The sequence below is a fragment of the Ovis canadensis genome, chromosome 3, assembly GCF_042477335.2.
Source record: "Ovis canadensis isolate MfBH-ARS-UI-01 breed Bighorn chromosome 3, ARS-UI_OviCan_v2, whole genome shotgun sequence".
Taxonomy (NCBI): Eukaryota; Metazoa; Chordata; class Mammalia; order Artiodactyla; family Bovidae; genus Ovis; species Ovis canadensis.
In genome coordinates this window covers 113242880-113264708 of record NC_091247.1, presented here as the reverse complement: position 1 = coordinate 113264708, position 21829 = coordinate 113242880, and the positions used below count along the sequence as shown (strand labels likewise).

The following is a 21829-nucleotide window of genomic DNA, read 5'->3' as shown; positions in this document are numbered from 1 at the left end:
AATGGTCTCCAGCACAGATTTACTTTCATTAAAAAAAGAGATCAAAGGAACAGAGTGTCATCTTAAGTTCCTCCTTCTCTTGAGTCACCTTGGTAAAAGGCATTAAGCAAACTATGTCTAATTATTAACCAATGGATTCTTTACCATGATGTTCAACTCAAGTCTGCAATATTCGTCTTTTTTTTATACATTTATTTCCCTCATCCTTCTAGACCAGAAATCAGTATTCTGTTTGACAGATGAGGACCTTCAGTGTAAGTAAGATGAAAGCATATATTATACATGTGGATACCGGAAATCATGCAATATGTTGTAAACATATACATTCTGATGAGGCGGACATTGACTGATCAGGTACTCATGGTACAGTGTTGTCAAACAGTCACTGTAAACAATTGCTTATAACTCAAGCTCCAAAACATCTAGCTGGTAAGAAAGTCCTATCTGTGAGGAATAACCAATTTTTGTCCATTCAGAGGCTTTAAATGAGAGGAGGGTGGAAACTCCTGATGGGAAACTTGTGGATTCACACTAAGGACCACCAGCACCACTGCGGTGTGGGTTACTGTGCCTGTGTGTGGTGTGTGAATCTGGGTGTGTGTGGTTTTCCGTGGGACTCTCTGAGTTAGTCTGTCTCCCTGTGTGGGGTGGTGAGTTTGCTCTGGTTTGGAGACCTGCCTGGTACGATCTTAAGACATACCATTAGATCTTAGCTTCCTGAATCGAGGCCCCCTGATGCACATATAGAACTGAAAAAATTAAGGATGGAGATTCAAGAGTGAGGGGACAAAAGTACAGCTGTGGTTAGCTGTGTGACAGAAATAAAACCAATGGTGTAAAGCAATCAATCAATTAAAAATAAACTTAAAAAAAATTAAGCCTTTATTTGACTCAGCAAAATTGCATTACAGGGCAGCTCTGATAATCTAAACACAGAATAAACGGATGATGCCAAGCAGTCTAGATTTTGACTCTCATTTTTCTAAATAAAAGGAGAACGTATCATTCCTGATTTGAATTCAGAAACTAAAATATTGTATAGAGGGGGGGATACCAACATATGTGAGTGTGTTCAGTCACTCAGTCGTGTCTGACTCTTTGCCATCCAACGGACTGAGCCCACCAGGCTCCTCTGTCCATGGGGTTTTCCAGGCAAGAATACTGGAGTGGGTTGGCATTTCTTCCTGCAGGAGATCTTCCTGACCCAGGGATCAAACCTGCGTCTCTGTGTCTCCTGCATTGGCAAGAGGATTCTTTACCACTGAGCCACCTGGGAAGCCCTGATATCAACATATAGAACAGGCTTTTCATTTCAGGTCTTCTGATTAAGCCTCTGCCCTGAAACCCCAAACTCCAACACGGGTGTTTTCCATATATATTGTTTAATGAGGGTGCAAAGAACAATTTCGTTGTTGCTCTAATGGAAAGCCTCACTTGCAGCTTATTTAAGCACAGCCCCCAGCCAAGGAATTTACTAAAATGGTCAGTTGGACATTTCAGTGCTCCTTCCCAAACTGACCCAGAGAACATGCTGGAATTTCAGCTATACTTACAGGGACTGAAGGCTTCGCAGGTTCTGTAGCGCCTCTGTGGGCACCTGTCTTAGGTGATTGTTCTGTAGCATACTGCACATCAAAACAAATGGAGAAAATCATTAATGACAGCTAGTAATAATTAACAAAATCTGGCATAACAATGTCAGGTACTGTTCTAGGTGTCAGGGAAACAGCAGAGCATCAGACAAAACCTTGGCCTGTGGGAGCTTAAAGTCCTATGTGGAGAGACAGGTAATCAAAAATTAACAAACGAGTATATTACTTGAGGCAAGTGACAGGTGCCACACACAGAGAACAAAACATAGATTTGGGTATCATCCTTGTGCACAGGCCATGCTAATCTTCTCTGTATTGGGCCAATCTTAGTATACGTGCTATAAGCGTATATACGTGTATAAAGAGAGCACCATGGATTTGGCAAAGATGGTGACAAGGGGGTGAGGGTTTAATTTGAAAGGTGGCAAGAGAAGATCTCTCTGAGGAGGTGATTTTTCAGGAGATACCAGAATGCTGTCAGGGAGCAAAACAATTGAACATCTGGGAAGTTACTGAGGAAGCGAGAAGAGCAAGTGCAAAGACCCTGAGGCTGGAGCTTGCTTGACTTGTTAAAGGAGGAGCAAGGACCAGTGTGACCAGGAGGGATAAGTGAGCACGAGAGACTGGGGCCAAGCTAAGGCTGTCTCGGGAAGGAGTCACAGTGAGAAACTCTCCTTGGATGGTTTACGTGAGTGGAAATGATGTGATCTTATTCATGTTTCTAATGGATCACCATGGTGACAAATAGATTAGACAAGATAGAAGTAAGGATAATAGTGTGCTTTGTTGCTTAGTCATGTCTGACTGTGACCCCCTGGTCTGTAGCCTGCCAGGCTCCTCTGACCATGGGGATTCTCCAGGCAGGAGTACTAGAGTGGGTTGCCACGCCCTTCTCCAGGGGATCTTCCCAACCCAGGGACTGAACTTAGGTCTCCCTCACTGCTGGCAGATTCTTTACCATCTGAGTCACCAGGGAAGGCTAAGAATACTGGAGTGAGTAGCCTATCCCTTCTTCAGGGGAACGTCCCAACCCAGGAATTAAACTGGTTCTCCTGCACTGAAGGCGGATTCTTTACCAGCTGAGCTACCAGGGAAGGATAACAGTAGGAGACTATTGAAGCTATTCCTCCTTCTTACATGTCAGATTTTGATATAAATTAAATGTTTCATGAACTATTGTACTTCTGAACTATTGCAATAGTTCTTTTCAGAACATGGGGACTACAGAATGGAAACACCTGGCAACAAGGAAGTGAAATGTATCACTGCTAGTGGGAAACAGCATGGAAAGAATTTTCATGAGATGTCATACCCTGCTAACTTATTCATAAACCTTTATGACACTAATTTTGCAGGCACTCTGACTCCAAAGCCTGATATACTTTCCACTGGCTCTTGCAGCATTCTCTTGAGGAGTAAATGTATACATTCTCGGGTTGTACGCCTTATACAGTATGATTAAGAGGCTGGGTTCTTGGATCTGACTACCTCTTCCTGCCAGTAGCCCCATGGCCTCAGGGAAATCATTCAATCTCTCCACATCTCAGTGATCAGTAATAATACCCACCCCCAGGGCTTATTGTGATGATCTAATAAGTGAAAGTACATAGAACAATACCTGCTGCCTGGTAAACATTCAATAAAGTTGGCCCTTTTGAATTGTTAAACCTCTTCTCCAAACTAATGATACAGTGAGGCTGTACTGGATGTAACGTTTTAATTAATGAGAAAATTGACCAATAAAAAAACTTCTATGCCTGTGGTTCTCAAATTTAGGGGTCATCAGAATTCATTGAAGACTTGTTGGAACAGTTTGCTGGGCCCCCACCCTCAAAGTTCCTAGTTCAGTAGGTTTGGGTACGGGCCAGGGAATTTTCATTTCCAACAAACTCCCAGATGATGTTGGTGCTGCGAGGCAAAGGCACCACACACAAAGAACCACCCTCTACTCTGCTAAATATTTCTAAGAATATGTTCACCTGAACTTGAGGCTGTCTTGAGCTTGGAGATGAGGTCTAGTTCTGAGTCTTGGAAAACAAACCATTTAACTTTCTTGATTCTTGGTGGTTTTTTTTTTTTAATCTGTACAATGGGAATAGAATGATAATCATCTGATTGATAAGGTGTTTGAAGGTTAAAATATGAGGGCATTTATTATACTTTCATATATGCTAGGGCTTTCCTGGTAGCTTGCATGGTAAAGAATCTGCCTGTAGTCCAGGAGACCCGGGTTCACTCCCTGGGTCAGGAAGACCCCCTGGAGAAGGGAATGGCAACCCACTCCAGTAACCTTGCCTGGAAAATTCCATGGACAGAGGAACTTGGTGGGCTACAGTCCATGAGATTGCAGAGTCAGACACAGCGGAGCAACGAACACTCACTTTTTCATATATGCAAATGTAAGCTCATACCGAATAAGAGGTGAACAATATTTGCTCTGCTTAGTCACTCAGTCGTGTCCGACTCTTTGAGACCCCATGGATTGTAGCCCGCCAGGCTCCTCTGTCCATGGGATTCTCCAGGCAAGAATACTGTAGTGGGTTGCCATGCCCTCCTCCAGGGGATCTTCCCAACCCAGGGATCGAATCCAGGTCTCCTGCATTGCAGGCGGATTCTTTACCATCTGAGCCACTTGGAGATCATAAAATTTATGCTTTTCTTACTGGGACTGAGATTCAGTTTTCTAAGAAATATAATTCTGTCACTTGTAATCTAGTAGTTTTAAACAAGTAATTTCATTATTTAAATCTTGCTTCAATTAACATTTCATAAATCAAAAGTCTCAAAATATATTGGTTCTTTAAGAACAAGGTCAAGATTTAGAGAGACCTCACACTTTAATTACTGATTAGAGAATTGGGAAAATTGTGGCTCAAATGCTGTACTTTGCATAATTTACCTAAATATTAAAAGTTTACATTTCTATGTTATTTTATACCTTTCCAAGCAGTTTTAATATATGATATAATTTTAACTTGACGAAAATGTTTTCTAAATGCCTCATTAATTGTGTGATAAATTTAAATGATAAGATAGAGATAATGGAATTAAATGATGTCTAAGCTTTGTAGGTAAAATGTTACTGGCTCAAAGTATGTATTGAATTGTCCTCCTATGCTTTGCTAACCAAATACTGAAACTTTTATACTGTAGTCTTTCTAAAATATTGGAAAATTGGAGTAGAGGGTAAGAGATATTTAAATAGCTTTTCTTCACTGAATAGTTGCAAACTTTCTTGGTAGTTCGATATATTTGACTTCAGAAAATGGAACTTAAACAAACTTTACTAATGATGACTTTTAAAGCTACCCTGAGCTACCTCCCTGCAATTTAATTTTCTACCATATCTATCAGTAAAACACCAAAAATACAATTTTAAAAAATCACTTAAGTTTTGATCTCTCCCTAAATAAATAACTTTTGTTTAATTACTTTCAAATGACAAAACAAAAATAAATTATCTTCATTATAGACTTACAAGTCTCCAGTGAGCTAATTAGAAAATTCTGTTTTTGTTTAAGATATTCCAGTGGGAGACAAAACAAAGGGTTTATAGCACTATGGAGTACAATTAAAACAGAGTGCATTCACAACACAGCTGCTGATTTCTTTTATAAATAATCCTTTATTCAGCACAGTCAGTATAAGCAGAATTTACCATGAACTGAGTGAGGGCTTAGGTACTTACAACTTCATTTTTATCATTCACATATGGGTAAGAAAAGAAAATGAAACACTTTCTCTAGAGACAAAGGATGACCTCATATTTTCTTAATTTCTTTCCCCTAGGAGTTTTAAAATATTCACAATTACATTATAGCGTCCCCAAACTACTTGAACAATAAATTATCTTTTTTTTGGCCAACAGCACTAAATAAGATCAGGTACAGGTACAGAGATGTAAGAGAGATGAAATTATATGTTGAAAGGGTACTCTGTAATACTGGCTTGATCCTTAGGTATTCTCTCTGCCTACTTGCCCCGTGTTTAGATATCAAGTAGTTTCCAGGCTCTTTTTTTGGAATGAAAGAACTCTGGGTAGTCGTGACACTCTGCTGGCTAGTTTTATCCATTCCGTCCATGTGGCTTTGGTTCTGGTGCTGGTGGCAAAAGAGGACAAGCCATTGCTTGACTGAATGGCTTATACAAGAGAATGAGCCTTTGTTGAGGGGAGCCTGGTTCAGAATTCCACGTGACTGGGTATTTTGCAATACCAAACCAATAATTAATTTTTATGAAGACCTATATTTATAGGAATAGTCATCTTAAATTTTAATGATCTTCCAGAGCTCACAATAACAAGATTTCTGATATAAAACAGCTCTCACCAAGAAGGGTTGTTGGGGTCTTCATTCCCCATCTTCTAGGAGAAGGAAATGGCAACCCACTCCAGTGTTCTTGCCTGGAGAATCCTAGGGACGGGGGAGCCTGGTGGGCTGCCATCTATGGGGTCGCACAGAGTCGGACACCACTGAGGTGACTTAGCAGCAGCAGCAGCAGCAGGACTGAATTACTACTATCTTTCTCCTCCTTTTACCAGCTGCCCTTCTTTTTACCTTCCTTATATTGGTCAGGGCCCGAGATGAATATTACTTGTATATTACCTTTCTCACCATGCCTCAGTATAATCAATTATTTCTTTCTTCCAATGACTTTTGGACTTTATAACTGCTTTGCTCAGCATTTTACCTCTAGCACTGTGGTTTGCAACCTTATTGGACCCAATTTTCCCTTTAAAACCAAATATTTTGTAATGCTTCATCTGTTATGTTAAGATAAAGTTCATAAAAATAGAGCTATCTACACACATCTTTTTAAAGGAAAAGAATCAACATAATATACTGCTTTAACTGCATTATAAAGGAGAAATAGAAGTAATTTATAATAAGGGGATATATGTATCATTGTATATGTGATGCTCAGATGTGACTATCTTAGAAGGTCTTTCTACGAAAGAGTCAGATACTTGCCTCGGTTTTTAATGAAGATGGTTGGAAATGAGAAAAATACATGACCAGAAGTTATTCCATCCAAGAACAGGGAAATGAGAGTAGAGGTCTAAATGGATACTAGACTAAAATCTATAGTTAAGACGTAACAGAATATGCTTACTTTATATTTTATGGGAAAGAAGGAAATAACTTTTATTAAAATAAAGATAAAATAAAGAAAAATAAAGAAAAATAAATAAAATAAAATAAAAATAAAGATAAATAAAGAAGATAAATATAAATAAAGATAAATAAAGATAAAATAAAAATAAATACAATAAAGAAAAATAAAATAAAGATAACATGCCAAGACATATTACATTCTCACAGATGAGCATGGAGATTCTCATGAATGCTTCTTATTGACAACAGTGATATCAAAATAATCCTCTCTCTTTTACAAGATAGGACTGAAATACCACAGAGAACACCCAGCGTATCTCAAAGTTCCAACACATGCTGAGGTGAGCATCTGTTTTTTAGTACTTCAAGAGGCCCTCGAGGGCAAATCCCACCACAGACAACACGGAATTGAGGCTAAATTAGAAAAAAGAAACAGTTATAATACTGCCTTCATAGAAGCTGGGTGGTAGACCCTCCCGGATAGTGGAAGTGTAAGATTAAATATGCAACAGGCCACCCCAAAATTAACCATTATACAGTCATCAAGCATATATTTTGTGTGCTTGTGCTCCCAACATTTTAAAAGGCCATAATGTGAAATGTTTATAAAGCAAATCTTTGTTAATGAAATTCAGTGAGAACCCTATGTTTCACATTTCTCTGCAAATTTACTGATATTTTTAAGAAGATGTTTTACAATTTCACAGTTATATATCTTTAATTTATTTTGTGATTTCTGAGGTAATTCTATTGCACTAATATCATTTTCAAACACATATGTGGGTAGAAATCACAGGATGTACAAACTGTGTTAATTATTCAATGATTTTTGAGAGACTATATTTATTTCATTTCATTTTTCAAGTACAGATTATTACACGTATGCAGAACTTTTGCTAAAACCTCTCAGTATTGTTACATATGACAGCTTTTTCTGTCACTGTTATTTATGTGATTTATTTCTGCCTCGAGGGCCTTTCTCCAGTTGTGGAGTCGGGGCTGCTCTTCAGTCACAGCATGTGGGCTCAGTAGGGCACAGACTCAGTAGTTCTGGCACACAGGCTTAGCTGTTCTGTGCTTGGGGGATCCTCCCAGACCAGGGATTGAACCCGTGTCTCCTCCGCCGGCAGGCAGATTCTTTACCACTGAGCCACCAGGAAGCCTGTGGGAGTGTTACCGATTGATGTCTGGTGTGGAGGGACAGTCAGAAGTCAAAAGGAATGCAGAGGGATTCTTTATGCTGGGCTGAGCGGCACATCGCAGGACAACTGACTACAAACGAGTCATCTGGAAAACTGAAGATGCCTCCCCAGATTTCCAAAACATTCTGTGGCAGGTGTGATGACCGTGGTGGAGAACCACTGCTCTAACACTAAACGTTGGGTTGGCCAAAACATTTGTTTGGGTTTCTTCATTACATCGTATGGGAAAATCCAAATGAATTTTTTGGCCAATCCAATCCTTTCCAAATATTTAACAGCTGAATTTGCTTGTTGTCTTTAAGTTAGTAAAACAAAGGGAAGAGTGAATAGAATTCCTGGTATGGGTCTTGCTCCTTTTGAATCACCCTCACGTTGACAGTGGTCCAGCTGTAGTGCAAAGTTGGAAGCGTCAGTCCTTTGCTTGCATCTCTTTTCTGACTTCTCATCTTGCTCGGAACATAATACTGTCCAAGCTTTTCTGACATGACATACAGGATCCCTGTGACCAGGACCCTTTCTCTTCTTCATTTCCTTTCCACTTTGTCCTGAATGCTCAAGCACCACTTGCTTAGGGCTGGTTGTCCTCGGTTCCTCCTGCCTGTGTCTCTGTGCATATTACTCCTCAATCAGCCACCTAATGCGCTTGGTTAGTCCCTAGTTGTGCTTCAAGGTCTGGGGCCCAGGTCATCTCTTTGGAGAAACATCTCTTTGAGGAAATAGAATCTGAACCATCAAACTAGATAGAGCCCTTTCCTCGCGGTTCCATAGAGCCAGAGCGACCTGTTTCTCTTGGTCACACTGTCTTGATCCCACAATCTACCCCGAGATTGTAAGCTCTCTGAGGGCATGGCCATACTTACTGATCTTTGTATTTCCAGCAATAATTTGTTCAATGACACTTTGAGTGATACGTGTGTGAGCATGTACACACACCCACCCCCCCCCCCCACACACACTCTAGTTCAGTGTATCCAATATGTATTCTGTTAAGTGATTAAAATAATTGATTCCAATATAATTTTAAAAGTCATCAAAATACGTAGTGGTACCTAGCTCAATATAGGAAAAACATCTTAGTTGTTTTATCTAAACTTGATGTATCTAATGCATTTTGAATGGTTCCAAATATTTTGGTGGATTCATGGAAATATAGGCACATTAGAATCAGTGCTACAGCCCTAAATTTTACCTTATGATGAATTAACATAAGGATTTGGTTGTATGACGACTTAAAAATCTTCCTACATAATAGTAAAAATGATTCAAAGGTAGGGAGACCAAACCCAATCACCTAAGTAGATCAAGACTAAATAACAGTTCTGCTTTTAAATTTAACTTTTAACAAAATATTAAGTGTAAATAAAATTGCTTTTTAAAATAGCCTGTGTATCCCTCAGGTCAGTGAAATGCAGTTTCCATTAACCAGAAATATATCAAATGCTTCTTTAGCATTCATAACATTTATCTAAAAGAAAGGAAATAGATGCTTGGGGCTGGTGCACTGAGATGACTCAGAGGGATGGTACGGGGAGGGAGGAGGGAGGAGGGAGAGGGGTTCAGGATGGGGAACACGTGTATACCTGTGGCGGATTCATGTTGATGTATGGCAAAACCAATACAATACTGTAAAGTAATTAACCTCCAATTAAAATAAATAAATTAAAAAATAATAAAAAAAAAGGAAATACAATCAGCTTATTTTCTCTGAAATAAAACTTTCTTGGTAGAGCTTTCAACTCGTGTTATCTATTTCCTCTAAAACGTTCCCTTTTTTCCTACACAGAATAAACTGAAAAATTAAACAATGGGTACTTGAAGAAGAAAGTACCAATAATAAAGAGTTTTCTGATAGAAAATTAGGAAGTTGGACATTAGACAGTAAGAAAGCCCATTTCTTACAAGTCTTAGTGAATTAACATTTTTCAATTAAAAAGCTACTCATTTTTACTATGCATTTACTATACCTTACTACTAGATTTTTCTACATGTATTCACAAGTGGAACATAAACTTGATTTTTTAGCTGATCTTTATTCAGTGATTATAAGGAAACAAATTCTGCAAATGGTTTGAGGCTGTAATCTCATTCTGTCAGCATCAGTTCAGTTCAGTTCAGCCGCTCAGTCGTGTCCGACTCTTTGCGACCCCATGAATCGCAGCACACCAGGCCTCCCTGTCCATCATCAACTCCCGGAGTTCACTCAAACTCACATCCATAGAGTTGGTGATGCCATCCAGCCATCTCATCCTCTGTCGTCCCCTTCTCCTCCTGCCCCCAATCCCTCCCAGCACCAGAGTCTTTTCTAATGAGTCAACTCTTCACATGAGGTGGCCAAAGTACTGGAGTTTGAGCTTTAGCATCGTTTCTTCCAAAGAAATCCCAGGGTTGATCTCCTTCAGAATGGACTGGTTGGATCTCCTTGCAGTCCAAGGGACTCTCAAGAGTCTTCTTCAACACCACAGTTCAAACACATCAATTCTTCAGTGCTCAGCTTTCTCCACAGTCCAACTCTCACATCCATACATGACCACAGGAAAAACCATAGCCTTGACTAGACAGACCTTTGTTGGCAAAGTAATGTCTCTGCTTTTGAATATGCTATCTAGGTTGGTCATAACTTTCCTCCCAAGGAGTAAGTGTCTTTTAATTTCATGGCTGCAGTCATTTTTGCAGTGATTTTGGAGCCCCCCAAAATAAGTCTGACACTGTTTCCACTGTTTCCCCATCTATTTCCCATGGCGTGATGGGACCAGATGCCATGATCTTCGTTTTCTGAATGTTGAGCTTTAAGCCAACTTTTTCACTTTCCTCTTTCACTTTCATCAAGAGGCTCTTTAGTTCTTCTTCACTTTCTGCCATAAGGGTGGTATCATCTGCATATCTGAGGTTGCTGATCATTCTCCCAGCAATCTTGATTCCAGCTTGTGCTTCTTCCAGTCCAGCGTTTCTCATGATGTACTCTGCATAGAAGTTAAATAAGCAGGGTGACAATATACAGCCTTGAGGTACTTCTTTTCCTATTTGGAACCAGTCTGTTGTTCCATGTCCAGTTCTAACTGTTGCTTTCTGACCTGCATATAGGTTTCTCAAGAGGCAGGTCAGGTGGTCTGGTATTCCCATCTCTTGAAGAATTTTCCACAGTTTATTGTGATCCACACATTCAAAGGCTTTGGCATAGTCAGTAAAGCAGAAATAGATGCTTTTCTGGAACTCTCTTGCTTTTTTGATGATCCAGCAGATGCTGGCAATTTGATCTCTGGTTCCTCTGCCTTTTTAAAACCAGCTTGAACATCTGGCAGTTCATGGTTCACGTATTACTGAAGCCTGGCTTGGAGAATTTTGAGCATTACTTTACTAGCATGTAAGATGAGTGCAATTGTGCGGTAGTTTGAGCATTCTTTGGCTTTGCCTTTCTTTGGGATTAGAAGCATAATAATAATTTATTCACTTGAATCAGAATGACTCAAGAAACTCACCCCAACTTCATAGCACAAAAAAGAAAGGGAAATACTCTTTCACAAGTTGGAGCTGATAAGCTGGTTATTTAGGGACAAATACATTTTTGATATTAAGGTAAGAAAAGGAGAAATGAGGTTTTTTGACACATGAACCCAGCCAGATACATGGTTCTATGATACCAATGAAGACAGACTAGAATGTAGATAAATTATCCCATAGCTCTAAATGGTTTATTAGAGGAACTCAGTCCTTACAAATTAATTAGCATCCACTTGACACTAAAGTCAGAACTATAACAAACAATACTCGGTTTACTTACAGAACTTTAAGACTGTAAAGGCCAGCAAATGCTCCCTTGGGAATGTATGTCAGAGCGTTTCCAGCAAGACGTCTGTGGGTTTCAAGCAGAGAGGATAGAGAGTAAGTATGGTTCTCTTCTTATGGAATTCATTTAGCTGTTAAAAATGCAATACGATTATGTTTAGACCATAAATGCCAAAAGCAACTCTAGAGAACCTTGTTTCGTCATGTTTTGCAAAAAACTTCTGTAAATCTCTCATCAAAAAGCAGGCAAAAGAAGAAATATAATAAATTACCTATTTTACAATAAATCATCTAATAGCTTATACTTTGTGTATGCTACACTATACTATGTATACTATTATACTATGTATAAGCTATACTATGTATAAGCTATGTATACACCTCTCTATCCATTCGTCTGTCAGTGGACAGTTAGGTTGCTTCTATGTCTCGGCTATTGGAAATACTGCTGCTGTGAACATAGGGATGCATGTATTTTTTGAATTATGTTTTTCTTGGGATATACACCCAGAAGTGGAATTGCAGGATCATATGGTAGCTCTATTTTTAGTTTTTTGAGGAACTTCCATACTATTCAAAACAGAAACAGACTTACAGACATAGAAAACAAACATGGTTACCAAAAGGTAAAGGTGGGGGGAGGAATAAATTAGCACTACTCCATATGAAATAAAGAATCCACAAGGATCTACCGTCTGCCACAGGGAACTCTATCACTATTCTGTAATAGCTTATACGGGGAAAGAATCTGAAGAATAGATATTTGTATATGCATAACTGACCCACTGCCGTAACCTGAAACTTACGCAATGTTGTGAGTCAACTATACCCCAATATAAAATAAAAATTGAAAAAATTCACCTTAAAATTTTTTTTAATACAAAAGCTAGACAAGGGAGTAGAGGGGGAACCATGGGCAGCGGTTGTCAGGGAGATGGGCCATCACTACAGGTCAGACAGTCAATGGCTGGGCAGACCTCTCTGCTGAGAGGGCATTTCAGCAGAGGGCTGAGCCATGCAGGGACCTATGTGAAGGGAACAGGAGTACACATCACCAAGGAGGGAATGTGCCTGGCGTGGTCCGGAACCTGCCAGAAGGCCAGAGTGACAGGAGTGGAACAACCAAGGGAAGGGAGACAGCAGGTAAGGCTGGAGGGCAGTCCAGGGGCCCACCATGCAGGGCTCTGGAGGCCACAGCAGGGACTCTGACCAGGGGACAGACGCGATCAGCTTTGTGTTTTAAAACGGTCCTTCTGATGGGACCCTCTCGAAGGGGGAATAGACTCTGGGGACAAAGGACATGATTTGTGTAAGACTGAGCCTCCCCAGGTGGTGCTTGTGGTAAAGAACCCACCAGTCAATGCAAGAGACTTGAGACTTGGGTTTGATTCCTGGGTCAGGAAGATCCCTAGGAGGAGGGGAATCCCACAAGGCAACCCACTCCAGTATTCTTGCCTGGAGAATCCCGTGGACTGAGGAGCCTGGTAAGCTACAGTCCATAGCATTGTAAACAGCTGGACATGACTGGAGCTATTTAGCATGCATGCATGTGCTATAAAAGAGTGCTTACTGAGTTAACTGACTCAGAGTGGCTGATGCTCACATGTGGCTTAACTGATCAGACTAAAATTAGCCAGGAACTGTTATTTCAGCCAAAATGTCCTTAACTATCCTGTACACGGTCATAAGCTCACTTCACATGAATTGTTTTTCTTTTCTGGGCAAGGACTTTCAGAACCTCAGACCACATTCTGAACTAATCTGTGGAACCAATGACCTCTGTTATCAGGGGAGTCTGTCTTAAAACAAATGAATTTATGATAGGCTATTAGCTATTTGCTATGCTGGTAGGAGACATATCTCATTGTCAAAAACCACAACTTAAGAAATCATTGCATTCTTCCTCTCATTTCTTTACCATGTGGAATGGTTTTAGCAATTTAAAAATGAAATACATATAAATGAAATACATATAGGAGATCTTTTTTATATAAATGAATACAAAAATAGTGAGAACTATACCAAATCTTTCCTGTGAAGATTTGAACTGACATATTTTTGGGCAACTATGTTCCAATCATAGAGACCCATATACCATTTGGTTGGAAGGTTTAATTTTTCCCTCTGTTTCTAAAATTATTTCATAGAAATGTCTCTTTCATCTCTGTTTCTATAATAGGACACAACTTAACAGGAAAAAACCTTTATATCATTTTATATGATACAAAAATGTTTTTGTCCTTAAAGATATTTCTCCATAAAGAAGATTCACATTATCCTATCACTGTTAGTTTCACTGGCTTAACTGCCACAAAAAGGGAAAATCAATACATTACAGTAGACACATCCATCTTCAAATGTTTATTTAAAGCAGATGTTTTGAAGCAGATGTTTGGGTGCTGTAACAACCAACTAAACTAGTTTTGAGAATGTATGTTTCTTTGACCCTATATAGTAATTTGAGTCCCTGAAAGAATCTAAGTTTGTTTTTGGTAGCTTCATTTTGTAAAAGGGCGGGACAAGAGCAATGCAGTCAGACGTGGGCTGTGATTTCTCCCCTCTGGTTGCTGGTCTGGAGGGAAGAGGTGTGTGTACAAACTTGGGGGAGCACCGAGAGGGAAGGGGTGCCCGAGCCCACTCTCTGATTGGGGCTCTCACGACAATGACTGTGCAGGGAACACGGTCCAACATAGGGCCCCTCGGCTGGGTAGTATTTTCCGAGGTAAGTGAATATGACAATCCTTATGATTTAAAAGAAGACATTTCAGACTACTTAGCAATTTCATTTTGGCTTTTAAGAATTACTGCTTCGTTTTCCAACTTTTACAAAGTACATGAGATCTAGGAGGCATACATTCTATACATGCTGAATTAATTTGTTTCAGAACTTTGGTGAGGGCTAACATCAGGCTTGATGGTAATAGCTCCCCACCCACCCCCTTCCCCACTTCCCCATTCTTAAGATCTGCCTATTTCCAGTTTTCTGGAAATAGTTTTTACTATTTTCCTTCTTTGTGATTTCCAGTATAGTTTCAGTGGCTCTGTTCTTATTTCTGAATTTCTTTTCACTCTTCTGAGTTGTAATTCACCTGAATAATTATAGTTCAGCTATCACTTACACATAAAATTTCTGAGGTGTCAAAATATTCCCACTTGAAAGAAAATATCCTAAAACAAAGTTAATGACTTTGGGTTCCTGTATGTAGAAGCCAAGAGTCTGGGTCACTGAAGAGTTAGACACAAATCGGATGAAAGCCAGTCCAGTGTAATCTCATAACCTTGCCTCTGCTGGCAGAAATGCACCATCGCTGTAACTAAGTCCACCACAGTAAGTTTTCTTTTATAAGACGCCTGTGCTAGTTTGAAAGGCCCAGATACATGTTTCAATGCCATTCTCCGCCCCCCTCCCCAGAAAAAAGAAAGGCCCAGATACGTAGAATTTAACCCTCTGGCATTCATCTGTGGTAACATTTGCTGAAGCTACTCAGAAAACTTGAATACAAGGATTATGACAATCTACCAACTGCTTTTCTTCCCATTGGAGAAAAAAGTATCTTAACATGCCTCAAGAAATTGCCACTTAAAAAACCTCTCCCCCAATAAATTAAGCATATCGAATTGGTCAAATCCAGGCACAAATCACCCCTTCGTTAACTACGCATTGATGAACGGTCCATTTTGTTTTCATTATTGTGTGTGCTCCGTTGTGTCTGACTGTTTGTGACCCCGTGGACTGTAGCCCACCAGGCTCCTCTGTGCTTGGGATTTTCCAGGTGAGAATGCTGGAGTGGGTTTCCATTTTTTCCTCCAAGGCATCTTCCAGACCCAGGGCTCGATCCTGTGTCTTCTGGGTCTTGTGCACGGTAGGCAGATTCTTTACCGCTGCACCAGCTGGGAAGCTCCAGTTTTCATTATTACATGAGATTAAAAAAATCAGATTTCAAGGTTTAAGGGCTGAGGCCACTGGCCTGATACATGGACTCTTCAGGTCAACAGGGATATCCATTTGTAGGTATATGACCCTATAGTTTCTTTAGCCAGAGCATGGTGTGTGTTCAGTTATGTCCAATTCTTTGCGACCCCAGGCCCACCAGACTTCTCTGTCCTTGGAATTACCCAGGCAAAAATACTGGAGTGAATTGCCATTTCCTTCTCCAGGGGATCTTCCCAACCCAGGGACTGAAACTGCATCTTTTGTGTCTCCTGCATTGTGTCTCCAGATTGTGTCTCCTGCAGTGTGTCTTTACCACTAGCACCATCTGGCAAGCCCCCAGAGTATGTGTGTGTGTGTGCTGACTCTTTGCAACCCCGTGGACTGTAGCCTGCCAGGCTCCTCTGTCCACTGAAGCTCAGATTTCAACTCTGTGAAGTATTCCTTAATTACCTCAGCCAACTTCCCTGTAGGTTATATTCTGTACAACACTATCTATAAAGATTCATTTATGTAGTCTACCTGACTTGACTCTTAAGGTCAATAATCTTATCGCCTGTCTAGAGCAGGGAGCTGAATCAATAATTTACTGATGGATTGATCATTTGATCTTGTTTCCAAAGACAGTTGGCTACAGTGCTAGAGTTGCTTCAGGTCTGGTATAACTATTGCAAGATGGCTGGCTAGCCATTACATTACCAGATCAAAAATAGCTGAAGAATATTCCTTCTTCATCATGCATCAGATTTGGACTCAGCACTGTATTTGAGCACTTTTATATGCCACATACAGTCCTTGAGGGCACACAAACAGTACAGACCTTTTGTAAAACCATTTATGAGTTCTAGGCACAATGGAAAGCGTGTTATATACATTGTGTTAATTATTAAACATCACATTAAACAGGTGATAAGATTATTCCCATTTTACAAGGTAACTGAGGCTATGAGAGGTTATTTGCTCATTCTTACATAGAAAAGTTCACACAACTTGGCTCAACCATTGCATTTTGGCTCTGACATTTGAGGTTTTAAACATGACTTTGGTTCAAAGTAGGTTGGTCTGGAGCTTGGGTTAACCAGGAGCAACCAGTCTAAAACAAGAGAAGCGCAAGGACACGACGGGCGCGTCACCTGAGGCACTGGCCGCGGAAAACTGGCGTCCACCGCTTCTCACTCAAAGCTCTCCCGTTGCCCTCTGGACCCCAGTCTGCACGCTTTCTGCTCTCACTATGACTGGTTGTTTCCCTCTCTTCTTGCAAACCCCTCTTTCTTTTAAATTGAAGTATAGTTGATTTACAGTGTTGTGTTAATTTAAGGTGTCCAGCAAAGTGATTCAGTTACACGTGTGTGTGTGTGTGTGTGTGTATATATATTTGTGGTGGTTTAGTTGCTGTCGTGTCCGACTCTCGCAACCCCATGGACTGTAGCCTGCCAGGCTCCTCTGTCAATGGGATTCTCCAGGCAAGAATATTAGAGTGGGTTGCCATTTCCTTCTCCTATATATACATATATATATATACATACACACACACACACACATATATGATGTATATATATGATGTATATATACATACATATATGATGTATATATGATACACACATATATACATATATATATACATATATATACCTATATACAAATATATGTATGTATATATATATGTGTGTGTGTATATATATATGTGTATATAGATATATATGTATTAGTTCAGTTCAGTTCAGGTCAGTCACTTAGTCATGTTCGACTCTTTGCGACCCCATGAACTGCAGCACGCCAGGCCTCCCTGTCCATCACCAACTCCCAGAGTTCACCCAAACTCATGTGCATCGAGTCGGTGATGCCATCCAGTCATCTCACCCTCTGCCGTCCCCTTCTCCTCCTGCCCCCAATCTCTCACAGCATCAGGGTCTTTTCCAATGAGTCAACTCTTCGCATGAGGTGGCCACAAGTACTGGAGTTTCAGCTTCAGCATCATTCCTTCCAATAAACACCCAGGACTGGTCTCCTTTAGGATGGATTGGTTGGATCTCCTTGCAGTCCAAGGAATTCACAAGAGTCTTCTCCAACACCACAGTTCAAAAGCATCAATTCTTTGGGGCTCAGCTTTCTTCACAGTCCAACTCTCACATCCATACATGACCACAGGAAAAACCATAGCCTTGACTAGACGGACCTTTGTTGGCAAAGTAATATCTCTGCTTTTTAATATACTATCTAGGTTGGTCATAATGTCCCTTCCAAGGAGTAAGCGTCTTTTAATTTCATGGCTGCAGTCACCATCTGCAGTGATTTTGGAGCCCCCCAAAATAAAGTCTGAGACTGTTTCCACTGTTTCCCCATCTATTTCCCATGAAGTGATGGGATCGGATGCCATGATCTTCGTTTTCTGAACGCTGAGCTTTAAGCCAACTTTTTCACTCTCCTCTTTCACTTTCATCAAGAGGCTTTTTAGTTCCTCTTCACTTTCTGCCATAAGGGTGGTGTCATCTGCATATCTGAGGTTATTGATATTTCTCTTGGCAATCTTGATTCCAGCTTGTGTTTCTTCCAGCCCAGCGTTTCTCATGATGTACTCTGCATAGAAGTTAAATAAGCAGGGTGACAATATACAGCCTTGATGTACTCCTTTTCCTATTTGGAACCAGTCTGTTGTTCCATGTCCAGTTCTAACTGTTGCTTCCTGACCTGCATACAGATTTCTCAAGAGGCAGGTCAGGTGGTCTGGTATTCTCATCTCTTTCAGAATTTTCCACAGTTTATTGTGATCCACACAGTCAAAGGCTTTGGCATAGTCAGTAAGGCAGAAATAGATGTTTTTCTGGAACTCTCATATATATATATGCTTCCCAGGTGGCACTAGGGGTAAAGAACCTAAGAACCTGCCTGCCAATGTAGGAGGTATGAGAGACTGGGGTTCGGTCCATGGGTCTAGAAGATACCCTGGAGAAGGATATGGCAACCCACTCTAGTATTCTTGCCTGGAGAATCCTATGGACAGAAGAACCTGGTGGGCTATGGTCCATAGGGTCACAAAGAGTCAGACACGACTGAAGCAACATAGCATGCATGCATATGTGTATATATGTAGTCTTTTCAGTTTTTTTCCCTTCTAGATTATTATAAAATATGAACTATAGTTCCCTGTGCTATACAGTAAGACCTTGTTGTTTATCTATTTTTATATATGGTAGTATGTATCTCTTATAATCCCAGACTCCTAATTTTTATCCCCTTCTCCCCTTCTTCCCTATGGTGACCATAAGTTTGCCTTCTGTGTCTGTGAGTCTATTTCTATTTTGCATATAAGTCTATTTGCATCACTTTTTAAAGATTACACAAGTAAATGATGCAATATCATATTTGTCTTTCTCTCTGTTAGCTACTCTTTTAATGCTCATCCTCCAAACATAGAAGTTCTTCAAGTTTCTGTCCTTGCACCTTGTCTTTTTCCTGCTGCATTACATGGAATTGCAAAGAGTGAGACACCACTTAGTGACTGAATGACAGCAACAACAGTAGCACTCACAGTTGGCCATTGCCTTCAGTTCAGTTCAGTTCAGTTCAGTTGCTCAGTCGTGTCCGACTCTCTGTGACCCCATGAATTGCAGCACGCCAGCCCTGCCTGTCCATCACCAACTCCTGGAGTTCACTCAGACTCACGTCCATCGAGTCAGTGATGCCATCCAGCCATCTCATCCTCTGTCGTTCCCTTCTCCTCCTGCCCCCAATCCCTCCCAGCATCAGAGTCTTTTCCAATGAGTCAACTCTTCGCATGAGGTGGCCAAAGTACTGGAGTTTCAGCTTTAGCATCATTCCTTCCAAAGAAATCCCAGGGCTGATTTCCTTTAGAATGGACTAGTTGGATCTCCTTGCAGTCCAAGGGACTCTCAAGAGTCTTCTCCAACACCACAGTTCAAAAGCATCAATTCTTCAGCGCTTAGCCTTCTTCACAGTCCAACTCTCATTGTCTTAGGAGTCATCAAATTTTCAGATCCCCAGGATCTAACTCAGGTTTAGTGAATCAGCGTTTCTGAAGGAAAATGGCTCAGAAATCTGCATTTTAAGAAGCAACCTGGATTATTTTAATATGGGTGGAGACCCAGACTGGGAAGCAAAGCCTCTACCCTCTCTCTCAAGGTCCTCATCTGCCCCAGCACCTTCCATGATCACTTCTTTATAAACAACTCTCCAGTCATCTCTGAAACAGACTCAGCATGCTCCAGACTCACACTCCAGCTTCGTTAGTGACATTTCCATGGGGATGCTCTGCAAGTACCTTGCACTTATATACCCAGACCAGGCAACCTCTCGCCTCCAGAGTATCAGTTTTTCCCTTTGAATTCCCCATTCCACTGACAGTGCCTCACCAGTCTCCTAGTACCTAATGTTATAACCTTACTCAGAGTTATTTCTCACCTTAAGACCTCGTTTCAGTCCCTACATCCAGTGATGAGTGCCTGACTCTTCCTTTGTTGAAAAGCTTCAGCATATCCCAGTGGGTCTTAGCTCCCAAGACAGCTTTAAAAAACTGATGTCAGTGTCTCCATTGAGACCCATTAATCTGTGGGACAATGCCCTGGTAATCAGTAGTTTTAAAAACGCTCTGGGTGTTTCTAATGTCTATGCAACGTGAGAAACTCTGAAATAGTCCTCACAGTTTTAGATTGATAAGATCACCTAGAGACCTTCATGGTCTCCATCCTGGGAGACATGATTCACTTGTTGATTATTGGGAGAGCCAGGAGGGGTGATTAGTTACCAATCTGAACAGTAATCCAGGGAGACAGTAAGAACCTAAAGTAGGTGGCGACGAAACAGAGTGAACAAATGAGAAAGACAACGTGGCATTAAGCGCTTTAGGACTTGGAGACTGACTGATACAGGAGGTGAGAAAGAAGGACAGGTGCCAGAGCAGTGATAGACACTGATCACAACTTTGGATGATAAGAATGCTGATGGCGAGAAGGAAAGGCAGAAAAAGAGCTGGTTTGGAGGGTGATGTGTGCATGAATGAATCTGGTTCTACATTTGCTGAGTTTTAAGGTATTGGTGGGATAGGTGGAGGTGTCACTTGGGAAGTGGAGGATTCTCAAAGTGTGGTCCCTAGATTCACAGTATCAGTATCACCTGGGAATTTGGTATAAATGCAAATTCTTGACATCTTCCCCTTCACTGAAGACACTGTGGTGGGGCCCAGCGATGTGTGTTCTCACCAGCACTGCAGGCAATTCTGACGTCACCACTGGCCTAGGGTAGCAGTGCTTAAACTTCATCATGCTTCAGAATCACCCAGTGAGCCTGTTAAAGGCAAGGTCCTGAGCTCAGAGTTTCCGGTTCTCTAGGCTGGGGTGGGGCACAAGGTCCTGAGCTCAGAGTGTCCGGTTCTCTAGGTTGGGGTGGGGCACAGAGGTTGGGGTTTGCATTCCTCACAAGCTCACATGTGGTGCCAGTGCTGCTGGTATGGGGACCACACTTTGAGAACCACTCAAAGACAAAAGAGATCTGAACTAGAAGCATGGATTTGGGCCTCATCTACATAAGGGAGGTAGTCCAAATCTTGAGTTTCTTTCTCAGACAACTGCAGGTGTCTCCAAATGAGTTTTCAGCCTTCTAACAGGCTTCTCTGTTTCTGTAATTCCTCAATGTATTTTGCATACAGAAATCAGAGAAACTGTTATTAATCTCAAACCCTCTCTGCATACAATCCTTCACAGGCTTCCCATTGCTCTTATTTGAATTCTATACACAGCCTGATCGGTCCTGCATGATCTGGCCTCTGTCTTCCTCCTCAACCTCATCCCCTGTCACCTCCCCTCCGTCTCCTTCTGTTCTGGCCACACTGATCTTTCAGATCCACGAACACGTCACAGTCTTTCCTACCTCAGGGCCTCTGTTCACGCTATTCTCCTACTAGAAGCATTCTATCGTAGGTCCTCAGACCACTGACTCACCTGAACCCTCCTGATCTCAGTTTAGACGTCACTTTCTTTGAGACACTTTCCTTCTTCGTCATCCCTTGTTATTTATTTCTACTTAATTGACCATGTTTGTGTTCTTTATCTCTCCTGTCACAGTCAGCAAGTGTCCTATGTGCTTGTTTCCTGGCTTATCCTCTATCTCCCCCTCTAGATTGTAAGCTCCCCTGGGTGAGGACTTGTCGACTACATGAAATGTAGCAAACCATATGCATTCTTAGGTTCCCAT

The 21829-nt window shown here is 41.0% G+C and overlaps 1 protein-coding gene and 1 non-coding gene across 3 annotated transcripts in view; both read right to left on the bottom strand.

Annotated features, from left to right (window-relative positions):
- Positions 1-21829, bottom strand: part of LGR5 (leucine rich repeat containing G protein-coupled receptor 5) — a 133055-nt gene that overhangs the window by 45013 nt on the left and 66213 nt on the right. Inside the window, exons 3-4 of one of the 2 annotated variants that reach the window (XM_069584006.1) lie at positions 11687-11758; positions 1554-1625 (exon numbers count right to left, since the gene is read on the bottom strand). In XM_069584006.1, the coding sequence (XP_069440107.1) occupies positions 1554-1625; positions 11687-11758 (144 nt within the window). The remainder of the gene's footprint in view (positions 1-1553; positions 1626-11686; positions 11759-21829) is intronic. The other variant, XM_069584007.1, reaches the window with a different exon arrangement.
- On the bottom strand, positions 1840-1946 carry LOC138438428 (U6 spliceosomal RNA). The gene has a single exon (XR_011256363.1). It is a non-coding gene; the product is annotated as a U6 spliceosomal RNA (small nuclear RNA).